This window comes from Crocodylus porosus, unplaced genomic scaffold (assembly GCF_001723895.1).
Source record: "Crocodylus porosus isolate Cpor-Errol unplaced genomic scaffold, CroPor_comp1, whole genome shotgun sequence".
Classification (NCBI taxonomy): domain Eukaryota; kingdom Metazoa; phylum Chordata; order Crocodylia; family Crocodylidae; genus Crocodylus; species Crocodylus porosus.
In genome coordinates, this window is record NW_017728943.1 from 20,936,580 (window position 1) to 20,950,744 (window position 14,165).

Sequence of the window (14,165 nt, forward strand, 5' to 3'; positions counted from 1 at the left end):
AAGGGCCTGGCAGTAGGAGTCTATCTCCTGCTCGCAGTCCCTTATGGCACGCAGTCTCTGGACTGTGGCCTGGAGCTCCTCCAGCTGGCACGCCAGAGACCCCAGTAGGGAGCAGACCCCGCAAGGGGAGGTGGCCATGCTCCCGGGCCCCAGAGCCTGAAAAAGCAACAGGCAGCCCCCACAGCTGAGATCCAGGGGCTCCATCTGCGTGGAGCCTGGAACCATGGGCTCCATCTGGGTGGCAGTCTCTGAGGTGCCCGATGGGGGGACCGCAGAGCCCAAGGAGAACCTCGGGGTGCGGCGCATGCCCATCTGTGTCATGCCTCTGGTAGGCTGGCTGCGGCTGGGGCTGGCTACTCTGGGGGGGTTGCAGGCAGGGTCTCGTGCCCTCCCACGCCCTCTCCTGCGCAAACTCTGTGCTAACTCAAGCCCCTGTTTATGCAGCCTGTTCACGCGGCTTTGGTTGCGTGGCTCCCTGGGGGGCTGGGCCAAGTAGGGGCCTGGGCGGGGGCTTGACCCGGCCCAGCTCCATGCAGCCGCCTCTTCCCAGGGAACAAGGAGTTAACCCCTTCCCACCATGAGCCTGCTTACCTCCGGCTGTGCTGGGGGTCGGCAGGGGGCTCTGCGGCTGCTGAGGTGGTGTCTGGGGAACTTCGGGGGAGCGGGGGCGCAGCGGGCTTCACCCACGCGTCTCTTACCGCTCCGAAGCCTTTTGATCAAGACTTTTGAATTGCAAAGGTCTGTATATGTAAACATGACTTTACAACATCAACCACCTTTTAACTGCTGGAAAATACGCAAAATAACTGCACTTTCTATAACGCTGGGGACTGACAGATGTACAGGATTTACATAAAGCGCCATGAGTTAGAGATCTCTCTCCCCTCCCCCTGACCCAACAGACATTTGCCTGTTGCAGCTGCAGGGATTAAGTCTGCTTTCAGGAGCCTGAAGTCTGCCTGGAGCTGAAGAGCTACCTTTCTCTTCCCCAGCCCTGCCACACTTCCCCAGCTCTGGGGTTGTCAGCAGGAAGGGAAGGGAAATGGGAGCAAGCTGCTGTCTGGGCCTTGCCTGGCTTGAGCTGGAGAGGGGAGAGCTGGTGAGGGGCTCTGATCCAACCAAACCCCAGGCTGGGCAAACCCTACCCAGCAACTCACTTCCCCTCCCCACTCCCTTTGTGCTGGCAGGTTGGGGGCTGGAGATAAGCTGCATCAGCCCAGCCCTGATCATGCACAGATTAACCCTGGGGATCACAAGTGGAGCCTTCTAAAGCGGAGCTCCTTCATCTGATCCCTCATTTAATGAGGGTTAATTTGATGCACAGTTGGCCACTCTAAAAGCACTCTGCAGTTGTGCACATACATCACAGCATGGGTGTATAGTGCTGTTGCAGGGCACTAAGATGCCTGCTCCTCTAAGAGCAGAACTGCCCAGAGAGAGAGCCCAAAGAGCCAGATAGAAGCCCACAGGTACAGGTTACTATGGCAACAGGCTAATGAGCAAATTGGCCTACACCTGCACCTGGTCAGCTGACCAGAAGAGGCAGGGCCCTGGGCATATATAAACGCCAGGCCTGGGACTAGAGGTTTAGTTCTTTAGCAGCAGCTAAGGGGAAGGAGCTGCCAGGGAACAATTGCCCAGGCACTGCCTGATATGCTGCATCCTGGGCTAATGGGGCTCGAGGAGCTCAACAGGTACCCTAGCCTACAAAGAACTTAGTGCTGGGGGAAGTTTGACTTCTTAAAGGGACAGAGCACACCCTGAACTGCTTATATTATGTTATGACTCAGGGGCTAATGTTTAAGTTGCTGTTTATAAATACTGGTGGATTGGCCTGAGGCTGTTGGGCATCACAGACCAGCTAGGTACTGTGAGTGTATCAGCTGTTAGGCTTCTGGGTTTGGGATTGAGGTGAATTGGGAGTGAAGTAAAGACAAATTTACTTGTAGCTTAGCATACGACAGTTAACAGAAAGGTTAATGTGATGAACAGATAGTACAGTAATAAAGAGCTAATAGTGAATAATAACAACAGATAGACAGAATGACAAAGAGTTCCCACATGGGGTTGGCAACTTATCAGCAGTCCCTCTATGCCAGGTGCATGCCAAGTTGTTCCAGTGAAGTCGGGTATCCCCGATCAACGCTGTCTGAGGGGTCACCGGGAAGGTCCTTTGGTCAGGATCCGGTCCTTTGGTGAGGATCCAGTCCTTGCTCACACTGGGGGTGATGGTCCTTCTGTCCCGTCCTTCTAACTGGTCACTTGACATGCATGTTCCTTTATGCCTTATCTTATGCTAATCTGTTGGCTTTAGAGCCACTCACAATCTTGCCCTATAGCTGTTACCCTGTAGGATTAAAAGGTGTTAGAAATTATCATGAAAGGTTACCACCTGAACTCAGGTTCACCCAATAAGCAAATTACACCACGTTACTTTGAGGTTTGAAATTAGCATTACTGTACCCAAGCTCAACCCCTTGGTTTCTTATTCCTTGGAATGTGCTAATTATATTAGGTGGTCAGATCTTGTTATGGCTGACCTTTAAAAAAACCTGTTGGATCAGCTAACCTTGTAGTTCTGCTTATATTCGGGGCCCATGATCGGTGCAAACAGTTAGATTCAACACTTTGGTTAAATTGTGACGGACAAATTCCATTTGCAGATTGCAAACTTGCAAGCTTTGCATTAGCTAATCTTAACTGCTAGACAATTGCCTGGATTTCTCCAAGAAATCCGAGCATATTTACTGCTCATGATAGTAACCCCTCTGGTTCTGGTTACCACAATTGGGGAAGGAGTGGTTACCACAATTGGGGAAGGAGGAGGCCTAATTGGGGGCCCACTACAGTGTGGGGACCCCAGTGCCAGGGGGCGCACTGCCAAAGGGGGTGAACAGAGTCCAGCGCCAGTGTGGGGCACAGAGACTGGGCTGTGGAGAGCCCAATGAGGACAAGAGGTCGAGCTGTAGCAAGGCCCCAGGAGAAACAATGTTTAAATCCCATTTGCAAGGGTTGGGTTGTGGTAAAGGGGTGGAGCCACACATCTAGCCCATCAGGCTGAGGGTGTCCCGTGAGGCATCCATTTTGAAGCGGGATGCCAAAGGGGTCTAAGAACTCACAGGTTTCAGTGGAGTCCGGCAAGACTGTGTCCAGAATACAAACTCGAGGGCAGCTTCCCGATTTACTAAAATTGCCAGCAAAATGTGGCAGGAGAGAAAGAGGTTGCCCATTGGGTAGGACTGGCATGGTCAAGGTGTCTTAGGGTATCACAGCCATCCCTGGGGATCCCATCCCGTGACAAGTGCTTTCGGAGGACCAGTCGTGTGGCAATATAACTTCTGTTGGTGCCCTTAGCGGTGAAATTGTATTTGTAAATGCAAAATGTTTCAGGAATAAATGTCGGGCATTCTCATTTCTTTGTGTACTTTCTACCAATGGCAAAAAACATGAATTACGCGATCATTGCAATAAATATAGGTTTAACCCCCCTCTCCCTCATTAATTATCCAAATAACTAAAAATAACTAATGCTTTTGTTTGTTTTCATCAGCCTTCCCTCTCACTGCCCCAGGTCTTGGCCTCTGTCTTGGACTCCAGCCAACCTCTCCCTCTCCCCTGCTGCCCCAGGTCTTTTTTCCTTGCCCCAGACAGACAAGGACTCCCATGGCAGGGAAGCATAGGCTGTCTTGCTGTTGGGAGCATAGCCTTATCTCTAGGAATCCTGGTTTACTTTGATTTAAAAAAAAAAATCCCCAATTTTTGAATTAAAAAAAGTAACCCAAAATGGACATTTTTTCCATGATTAAAATGAAATGCCACTAATATATTAGTGGTGGAAAAATAAAATGCTGTTAAGATATATGTGTGTGTATGTCACACCTTGAGTCAGCACTGTGAGTATAGCCCCACCCCACGGTTGGGGTCCTCCAACTCACCTGCCATGACTTGATGGAATATATAAAGAAGGAGGGGGTTCAGTGGTGTTTCTTCCCCTCTTAATCCGAAGACTGGGTACTCACAGGTATGCTGCGGTGTTCCTCGGGGCTCTACTTTCCCTACACCCCGTCCACTCGCCAAGTGCTCAGGTGTTCAGACCTTCGCCCCTACAGGCTATTGAACACTCCACTGTGGGTCCAGTGTTGGCTCCAATAATCTGGCCCACCACCAGGATGCCGACCATACCTGGAGCTTCAGTCCCCAGCCTCAGGGGTCTGAGCCACAAGCATTGGGCATCCTCCCTGAGAGGAATGCCAGCTGGATACTTTAATCCTGAGGGACTGGGAACTGCCCATCCCCAGGCAGGTGCCAACCACTGTCACCACTCCTCTGCTGTGGGGTAGTACCTCCGGAGCTGCTACAGCCGGCACACAGAGCCTCTGCCTAGCTGGTGTGCTCCCAGCTGGCTTCCCCTCTCCTGCGGGGTTTTTAAATTATCTGTGGTGGCAGCTCCAGCTGACATAATCATCTGGCTACCGCCCTGCCCGGGAAGCAGCTGCTTGAAGAGCCGGAGAAACGTCATCTCACGTGGCTCTTGCTCCGCCCCAGGCTGCCTGAGAGGTAAGTTTCCCGGGGTGTGGGTTGCTCTGCTGTCCTGTTCAGGAACACTGGGGTTTGCCTTCTGCATTTCCAAGCACTGTGGGGGTTTCTTGCTGCCACAGACCTCCCCACTTAAGCTGCCTTGTGGCATCTTGGCATCTTGCCAAACATCCCAAGTAGTCTGATGTTGCTTCTTGTGTGCTTGCCTTGCCTTCTTGGCTGGCTCATCTTGACTCTTGTACCTGGAGAGGAGATTCGCCATGATGTACCACTGAGAATTTAAAAGGTTGTAGTGCCAGCATCCAACGGGTTATACGGGCATTCTCTGTATGGGCTTTTGTTGGCCAGTGAAGTGAGGCATGATCCATGACCACTAGGAACTCCTGGCCCATCAAATAGTATTTAAAATATTACGTAGTATTTAAAATCGTGGCCAGAGGGGTCAGGAATGTATTGCGGAGAGACGTCAGCTGGTGGTCCCAGCCCCATTCTGCTGGCAAATTTGGAGGCTGGCACACAACTCCCTGCTAGGGGGCCATCTAGAGCGTAACAAGACCAGGGTGAGATTGGTCCATGATTTCTTTTGGCCGGGCTACAAGATGATGTGGACAGGTAGGGTGCAGCATGTCCTGAGTGCCAGAGATTCCAGGAGTGGAGACTTCTGAAGGCCCCCTTGCAACCCATGCTGGTGATTGAGACACCCTTCTCCCACATAGCGCCGGACATCGTGGGACCCCTGCCAAAGTCTCATGGGGGGGTACCAATATATATTAGTCTTGGTCGACTATGCAACATGTTTTCCGGAAGCAGTTCCACTTAGGTTAATCGCGGCTACTCAAGCGGGTGAAGAGCTGTTAAAGTGGATTGCCCGCGTGGGACTCCCCCACGAAGTACTCACCAACCAGGGGATTAATTTTATGTCAGGAGTAATGAAGGCGCTGTGCAGCACCCTGGGCATCAACCATCTAAAGACGTCCCTTTATCACCCCCAGACCAACAGGTTGGTGGAGAGACTCAACGGGACCATCAAGAGGATGCTCAGGAGATATGCACAAGAGGATCCACATAGGTGTGATACGGTATTAACCCCACTATTATTCACCCTGCAGGATGCTCCTCAACAGTCTATGTAGTTCTCGCTTTTCCAGCTGGTATATGGCCACAACCCAAGGGGTCTCTTACAGATTGTTAGAGAAGAGTGGGAGAGGCCAGTGGGGCCAGGGTTTATGGCAGAAAGGTATCACCAGGAATTGCAAGAGCGTATAAACAAGGCCCAGCAAATTTCCTACAAGAATCTCCAGGCAGCACAAGAAAGGCAAAAGTCCAGGACATTTCAACTGGGAGACAAGGTACTAGTATTGCTTCCAGCTTTGACAAGTAAGCATGTCTCCAAGTGGCAAGGCCCCTTTAAAGTGATCCAGCAAGTAGGTCTGGTAGATTATGAGGCACTCAAACCCGGAGACTGCTGGGAATGCCAGATCTACCCTGTCAACCTTCTCAAAGAGAGAAGGGCACTGCAGGGCTGGATGGCGCAACACGAAGAGATGAAAGAGGAGTTGGGACCTCCTTGCCTGGAGTTGAGCACAAAGCAACTTATGGGGTGTGAGTTCAGCTTGGGGAAGACCTAAACACTGAGCAATGGTGGGAGCTGACAGAGATGTTAGAAGCCTTCTGGGACATGTTCCAAGAGACCCTGGGATGGGCCCAAGGAATAGAACACAAAATCAGGACGCTGCCAAGCGCTCTAGTTAGGGAGCAATGGAGGCCTATGCCTCATCTTCTACAACAAGAAGTAGGGCAGGAAATAGAGAAGATGCAGAGGCAAGAGATTATCCGGCCTTCTTGAAGCCCCTGACCGAGTCCAATGGTACCAGTAGCCAAACCCGATGGGTCACTCTGCCTATGCATAGACTACTGGAAGTTGAATGCACTGGCAACCTGTGACGTGTTCCCCATGCCCTATATTGCCCACCTTGAGGAGAAGATCAGGGAAGCAAGGTATATATCTAACGTTGACTAAGCCAAAGGGTATTGGTAAATCCTGATGAGACCCGCTGGTTGCACCAAAACAGGCTTCGGAATGCCCTGGGGCCTAACTGAGTTCTTACAAATGCCCTTCAGGCTTAATGGAGCTGTGGCCACATTCCAGAGGCTTACAGATTCCTTGCTGGTGCCGCACACAGCCTATGCTGCTGCTTACATTGACAACATAATCATCTTTACCACAGGCTGGCCATGACATCTTAACGCCCTGAAGGCCATCCTGGGGGAACTCAGAGTGGCCAGAATGATGGCCAATCCAAAAAAACGTTAACTGGCAGGAAAAGAGACCAAGTATCTGGGGTTTTGTGTGGGCCAGGGAACTATCCGACCCCCCAAAGACAAAGTAGAGGTGATACGCTGTTTTCAGGAGCTGTGTAACCGTCATCAACTCTGGTCCTTCCTGGGGCTCATTAATTACCCTTAAAGATTTATACTGCACTTCACGGAGCTTGCCACACCCCTTACAGATGCAGTCCAAGGAAGGGCATCAAGGGCTCTACAATGGACCGCCGAAATGACAAAAAGCTTCAAGAATCTGAAGGAGTCCATGTGTCAAGATGTAGTAGTGCATACCTCAGACTTCTGCCCTTTTTATCTTACAGACCAATGCATCTGGTAGCACCTTGGGGGCGGTCCTGCTACAATGATGCAGGGAAGACAATTGCCTGGTCGCATTTGCCAGCTGTAAATTTGACTTTAGCAGAAGCCAGGTGTGCTACAATAGAAAAGGAGTGCTTAGCCATATGCTGGATGGTGAAGTATATCAAATACTATCTGATGGGCCGGGAGTTCCTGGTGGTAACAGATCACGTCCCACTTCAGTGGCTAACCAAAACCCATATAGAGAACACCCACATAATCTGCTGGGCACTTAAGTTCACGGTGGCGCATTGCCCTGGAAAAGATAACCTTGTGGTGAATTTCCTCTCCAGATACCTCAGTCTGGATGAGCCAGCCGAGGAGGCGCAACAAGCACACCAGAAGCAACATCAGACAACTTGGGGTGCATGGTAAGATACCAAGATGCCACAAAGCAGCTTAAGGGGGGAGATCTTGCAATGTTACTTTTAATATACTATTCTGCCTTGTGGTTAGCAGCTTGCTAGGCCAGAGGTTATGGCCTTTTCTTCAGCTGCAAATCCAAGCCAAGATCCAAATACTGTCACCCTAACAAATAGTGCATGTGGTCAGTCTTCCTTCTTCTGCTCTTTTTGTGGCTAAATTTGGAGAAGCCTGTTTTTCCTCTGATTTTGAAAGAGAAATATTCGTTTTAAACATATGTATGTTTATATTAATTGGCTAACTGGTCCTGTTTAAGGAAATACATCTTGCAGTATTAGTTCTCTTACTGCCTTGTTTAATAGCTTATTTTTATAGCCTCAAATATTGCTGCGTACTAAATATTGCAGTAACATGCTGATTTGCATTTGAATCTGATTTACTGTAATTATAACCTCCCTCTAAGCATAGGCTTCTTACAGATTTCATTTACATTTCTAGTCTAATATCTTGCTTTGATGTATGGTAGAGGGTAAGGCTTTCCTGTCTGCTTTCCTGTCCAAGTGCTTTGCACCTGCAGTGAGTAACCAAATGTGGAATGAATAAAATATTTTGAATGACTGGTGTTCAGAGAGATCAAAAAAATATGGAGGGGGAAGTTTCTTTTTCCTTTGCTCAAAGTATTAAAAATAACATGTCTAAAAATAAAAGACAGTGGTGCCATTGAGGCCAGTGGGTTTTGGAGGCACCAAGGCTAATGCGTCCCATACAGGGGGAATATTTAAAAGCATAAAGCATGAAACCTCTGGGAAGGTGAACATAAACTTGTTTCTGGAATTTCAGTCCCTCTCAGTACAGGGAAGAGCACAGACAAGTGAATGCATGTGTTATTTGGAACCCTTGAAATCACATTCTCTTAAACTTTCATTCCCCATACTTGAACAGTCGCATACCATGACAGTCTTGAGTGGACAGAGCAAGAAATGGACGTATTTTGACAGACAATACCATATATCCCTGTTCTGGTAATTCAGAAATAACCATTCCCCTGAACTTTCCTCTACTAAATATTTTCCTTACTAATTTTAAATCTCTCTGGTTGGGGAGGGAAGTCCCTCCACACCTTCCTTGAATTTGTTTCAGCACAAAGGTTCTTACATTCTTCCATAGCATAAATTATATGTAAATAGCCCTTCATGGAACTTTTTTCCTTTTAAAATTGTGATTGTTTGGGTCATCCTTCCTCCAGCTGCTGGTGGACAACTTTTGGCAGGTTCGGTAATTGCTTATATGGAAATTATTGACAATGCCCTCATCCCGCTGGTTTACTTATGGCAGATTAGGGTGTTCTTGATGTTTTTGAGTAATGTACCTGGTAGTTGCGGGACAGGGTTTTTTGTATGGTTTTAAGATTAGATTAGACAAACACTTGTATAGGATAGTTTAAATGGGGATGATCCTGCCTTGAGCATGTGTTGGACTCCCAAGGTCCCCTCTAGCCCTAATTTTCTATGATTATATTTGTAAATGTTAGAAAATAATTTGGATTTTTTTTTTGGCTGTTGCTTTTAATAGAATTTAGCAGGTGAAAACAGGGAGAAGAGCTGGCACAACATGATCAGCTAATACAACATGGACCATCAAACCACAGTTTAAAAACTGCTGGTCACATTTGACCAGAGGAAATACTTACTGGGAAGGAAGATATACTAGAGCCTCCATATTCTATTTATATCAGATTTGACTCCAGGGTACTGTGGTGTAGATTTATTATTCCTAATATGAAAGATGTAAAGCACAGATTGATAATGGTTCTGAAGTGGTTACTGTTGGTTGCGTATTATTGAATGGCTGTTTCCTGCACAGGGATTAGTGTCTTTTGGGAAAGATGGATGAATAGTATGCCTGAAGTGGCTGATGATGCCTGGGTGTCAGAACTCTTGGATTCTATTTCTGCCTTTGCTGTTCAGTTATTGGACTAAGTAATAACTTTTTGCATGACTGTATTTACCTATAAAATGGGGCAATATCTCTATCCACGGTTGCACAATTTACCTACCATTTAAAGATGTTGAGAATTAGTTAACGTTTGTAGATTACTCTGAGATATCTGGATGAAAGTTGATACAAGTGCAAGGCGTAATTAATAAATGTTTACCTAGCCCCTCATTCCGCTAGCCTTATCCTTAATGAGAATTTATTTTCTCTGCAACTAGTCCCCTAGACTTGGGGTGGGGAGGAGGAGGACATACACTATTTGCAGAGTAAGACAGTATACAGCAACTCATTAAGGGTGTCAGAATGGGTTTTGAATATTTATATGGCCTCTTTATCAGTGTAAACTTTGTCTGAAATCTTGTACTGTGTTCGGTAAAGTTTCATTAATCTGTTAGATTTGTAATATCTCCAAGTTGTGTCACTCTTTTCTTGTTCTGCAAAGTGTTGTGAAGTTGTAAGACTCTCCGCAAGATTTTGAAAGTATCCTAAGGGACCCCACATTTCATTGAATTAAATGATTTTTTTTAATAGTAGGATTTTGGTGCTGGAGTTCTTTAGCCAACTTTGAAAATTTCTAGAATTTTTTGTAGAGCTACTGTAATGAATCAGAATTCTGTGCTTTCTTTTTACATTGTAGAGAAACATGGGCAATTTCAAAGGCCATGCCCTCCCTGGGAGCTTTTTCCTTCTCTTTGGCTTGTGGTGGTCAGTGAAGTACCCACTAAAGTACGTATGCCGAAAGAACAAGAATGCTTGCTACCTTGGTACCAGGGCAGGATTTCAGCGCTTGGAATTAATTGAGGGGATCATCAAAGCAGTGTTTGCCCTGATCGGTAAGTTAGACTGTGGTTCTAAAGAGACCAAACAAAGCAAAGGCCACTTTTATTAGTATTTTGATTTTTAAAAAGTCCTATTCACTGTCAGATTTAATACAATTCTAGTGATTGTTTAAATAGTTCATTAATGATTAATGCTGCAATATTGTAACAAGTTTCCCTCTTTTTTTATCAAATCAAGACTGGATTCCATTCTGAAAGTCATGCTTTAGCCCTGGGGTGGGCAATTATTTCAGCTGGAGGGCCACTTGACAAGTTTTGGCGATCTGTCAAGGGCTGCAAGGGGAGCCCTGTCCCTTAACAGGTGCCCTGCCCCTTGGCCACCATCTTGGGACTAGAAGTCCCACCCCCTAACTCCTGAACTTGCCACCAGACCTAGCCCTGGAAGTACTCCATTTGGGAAGTGGGGGTTGTCATGTTGGAACTGGAAAAGAAACAAATTATATACTAAAAGTCAGGCATCCACAATAACATATTTTAATTTAATTTTTTTAAATGTCCTGATTTTTATGTGTTTGCATTGTGTATTTAGAGCATAATAGCTCAAAATGAAGTCTTACCCCCACAATCCCCCCAGTATACAAGAGTATGGGTGGGTGGGCATGGGGTTTGTGGGGGACTCCGTGTGTGTGGAGGTGGGGCAGTGAGCAGGGCTTCCCCCAGAGGCATGTGGGTGTGTCTGTGGGGGTCATGGGGAGTTATGGAGGAGTGTGGGAGAGGGTGTGGGTAGGTGCAGTGTTTGTGAGGTATATGATTGTGTGTGAGGGAGGGTGTGGTTGCGGGGTTTGCAGGGGAGGGCTTGTGGATATGGTGGGGTGTGCTTGGGAGCCCCCTGCATGTGTGCTCCCCTGAGTGCCTCCCCTGCAGTACCAGTGGGGACCCGTGCCACAGCCCTGACCTGACCCACCCCGTGCCTACTCTGGACTTGTCCGCTCATGCTAAACAATGGCAGCAGTAATGCTTGCCGGGCAGAAACTGTTGCTCACCATGGATGGAAAAGTGGCTTCTCCCCCATGCTCCTGCCTGGTGCTTCTTGCTGCAGCTGTCTCTGGAGCCCGTGCTCCAGAGTATTGTGGGCTGTATTTTGTCCGCTTCCAGGGCCAGCCTGTCCTATCCTGTGCAACCTGCAGCCACAGGGGGCCCTGCAGCCAAGGGGCCGTGCCCTGCTCGCGCCTCGCTTCCTGTGCCATGTTTAAAGGGCTTGATGCAGGCAGGGAGTCCCTTTCTGGCTGAGCAGGGCAAGGAGTTCCCGGCTCCACTCCCACCCCGGCCTTGGGTCTGGAACCCAGGCATCCCCAGCATGTGCTGTATCTTTGCTGTACCCCCAGCAGCACAGTCCACGTGCACGCAGCCTGGCCCTGACTATTTTATCTCAGTGAGTTTATACTGTGATTAACCATAATTTTGATTTTTTTTGATGGCTTGGGGCCCCCAAGCCAATCTTGCAGGGAGCTCCCCAAAAATTGTGGGTTTGGCCTATCCCTTCCTGTTTTGGCCAAACAAGTTATTGGGCTTGGTACAGATATAATTGGAGAATATCACATTATCACTGATCAAGTGATCACAAGAACTCAGATCAAGTGATCTAATGATCCTTCTAACCTTAAAGTCCATGAGTCTTAAGAATAACTGGAGCTACCATTAGCCTTTCCATAGCATAGGTACAATTGTAACATGGTTTCTATCTAACGCACATGCACATAATTCCAAAGCCACTTTAAGAAGCTCATGCTTTGACACACATAGGGTCAGCTGGAACAGTTGTATGCCAGCTTGGAGGCTGGGATATGGATTTAGTGCAAATGTGAGGTCATTTGACCTCTGATGTGCAAAGTAGCAACTGCATTTTGCCATTTTGCATTCCATGATGGAATGGCTTAGATTCAAACCAAAATGAAAGCCAGACAGATGACTTGGTGAACTAAGTATCATTCCCCTGCTCAAAACCTATCACTCTCATCTAGCCCAGGAACTTTTTCTTCCTGAAGGAGGGCAAAATGACTGTTGAACTGTTTTCTGTATGCGGGTCTCAAAACTGAGGTCTTAAGATAGGGCTGTAATGGTAATTAACCATCTCCAAAAAAACCAAACCATCATAAACCTCTTCTCAAACTCTCCTGGGAACTTTAATAATCATGTACAGAAGAGGCAGCAGCCCCTTTTAAAATTGTATTGGCGACATTCCTTCCCGTGTAATTAATTATGTAGTGACAGGGGCAAATATATGTCCTGCAGAGGGATGAAACGCTAAATTGTCTCGTTGGCATTTAACTTTGTGGTTCTAATGAGCTTCTTGTTAAACTAATTATAAGCCCCTGAAGAAGATTGCCAGAGATTTAGTTGGATTATCAGCAAGGCTAATTGTTTGAAAGGCAACCTAACCTGCTGATTTGTATTTTTACTGGCTGCAAATTACCAGTGATATAACATAATTAGGATGCTGTTGCATTTGTCTCTATGGTATGGCTGAAGACTTAAAATTTAATCTGTACTTTTGAACGGATAGCAGCTCTTCCCCTGTTATTTCATATGCAGGTATGATTGCTGAGCAGTTTGTTCCTGATGGACCTCATTTGAAGTTGTATAATTATGAAGAAAACCACTGGGATCACTTGATGAACTGGCAGCATGCCACCATGTATCTATTCTATTGCATCTCAGGGCTGGTTGATATTGTAGCTCATGGAACGAATGCATTGCCAGTGGCTATGGATAGGATGATGCTTTCATTAGCTGTTTTTGTGGAAGGTGAGTTTGCCCATCTATTCAGAGATTTTTCTGGGGAACTTCAGAGAAAACAAGGAACAACCACATGTTTTAGAATAAATAGCAATCCTTTGGACTGTGATTATTAAAGTGACCTAAAGGAATTAAGTGTCCAATTTCAATGGGACCTAGGTCCTTAACTGCCATAGGCGCTTTTCAAAATGTCAACCTTAACCCTCCTAGATTGATATTTTCTAAGGGCATGTGAAGAGTTCAGAGGCATGATTGTAGCCCATGGGGTGGAAATATATGTTGCCTTTGTGCTGCCATAAAAATGTTTTATGGGGCATAGCGTGAAAGCCAACAGATGTCCATGCCTTCTGTCATGCCACAAATATTCAAACTGGTGGCTGCAACAGAAGGTAGTATTAAATTGGGCCATTTTATTGCGGTCAATGTCTGTTTGCTTATGGCAGAAGAGCTCAGGTAGCATGAAACTACCTAGGCTTTCCAGCATCCCCCAGGGGCAGGGTCTCTTTGGGCTTGAGTGCCCCATCCTGCACACCTAGACTATTCCTGGATTTTCCCCCTCAAGCTTTGGGAATGTCTCTGTTTTCCAGCTTACCCAGGCATGTCTCTCCAAGGATGCATCTGGGTAAGCGTGAGAAGTTAGGACTTCAGGTGTGTTTTTGGAAGCAGAGGTCCAACTGCCTGGAGACGCACACTCTGTGCAGTTTATGGGGAAAAGCCTGCAAGTGTTGTGGGGAGAGCGAGGGATGGAAAGAACTCCCATAGTGGGGTTCCCCCTCCACGTTTGCAGTCCATGCTCCACACTGCTGCCAGAAACATGTGCTGGACTTGTTTGCAGATATGTTCACAGTGGATTCCTTGCTCCTCCATATGAGGGGAGCCCATTTGCAAGCAGGGGTTTTTCCCAAGTTGGAATGTGGCAGCCGGGGGCACCTATAGATATCCCTGAAGCGTGATCACCTGCATTGTAACATATCACAGTGCAGTTCATAGAATCATAGAAGTCAGGTCGGAAGG

The 14,165-nt window shown here is 47.2% G+C and overlaps 1 protein-coding gene across 2 annotated transcripts in view; it reads left to right on the forward strand.

Annotated features, from left to right (window-relative positions):
• The window catches only part of TMEM45A (transmembrane protein 45A), a 28,955-nt gene that overhangs the window by 5,915 nt on the left and 8,875 nt on the right, over positions 1 to 14,165 (forward strand). Inside the window, exons 1-3 of one of the 2 annotated variants that reach the window (XM_019548871.1) lie at positions 9,171 to 9,329; positions 10,214 to 10,409; positions 12,948 to 13,160. In XM_019548871.1, coding sequence (XP_019404416.1) covers positions 10,220 to 10,409; positions 12,948 to 13,160 — 403 coding nt within the window. In that variant the 5' untranslated portion in view covers positions 9,171 to 9,329; positions 10,214 to 10,219. Of the gene's footprint in view, positions 1 to 9,170; positions 9,330 to 10,213; positions 10,410 to 12,947; positions 13,161 to 14,165 lie in introns of those variants that run through there. The other variant, XM_019548870.1, reaches the window with a different exon arrangement.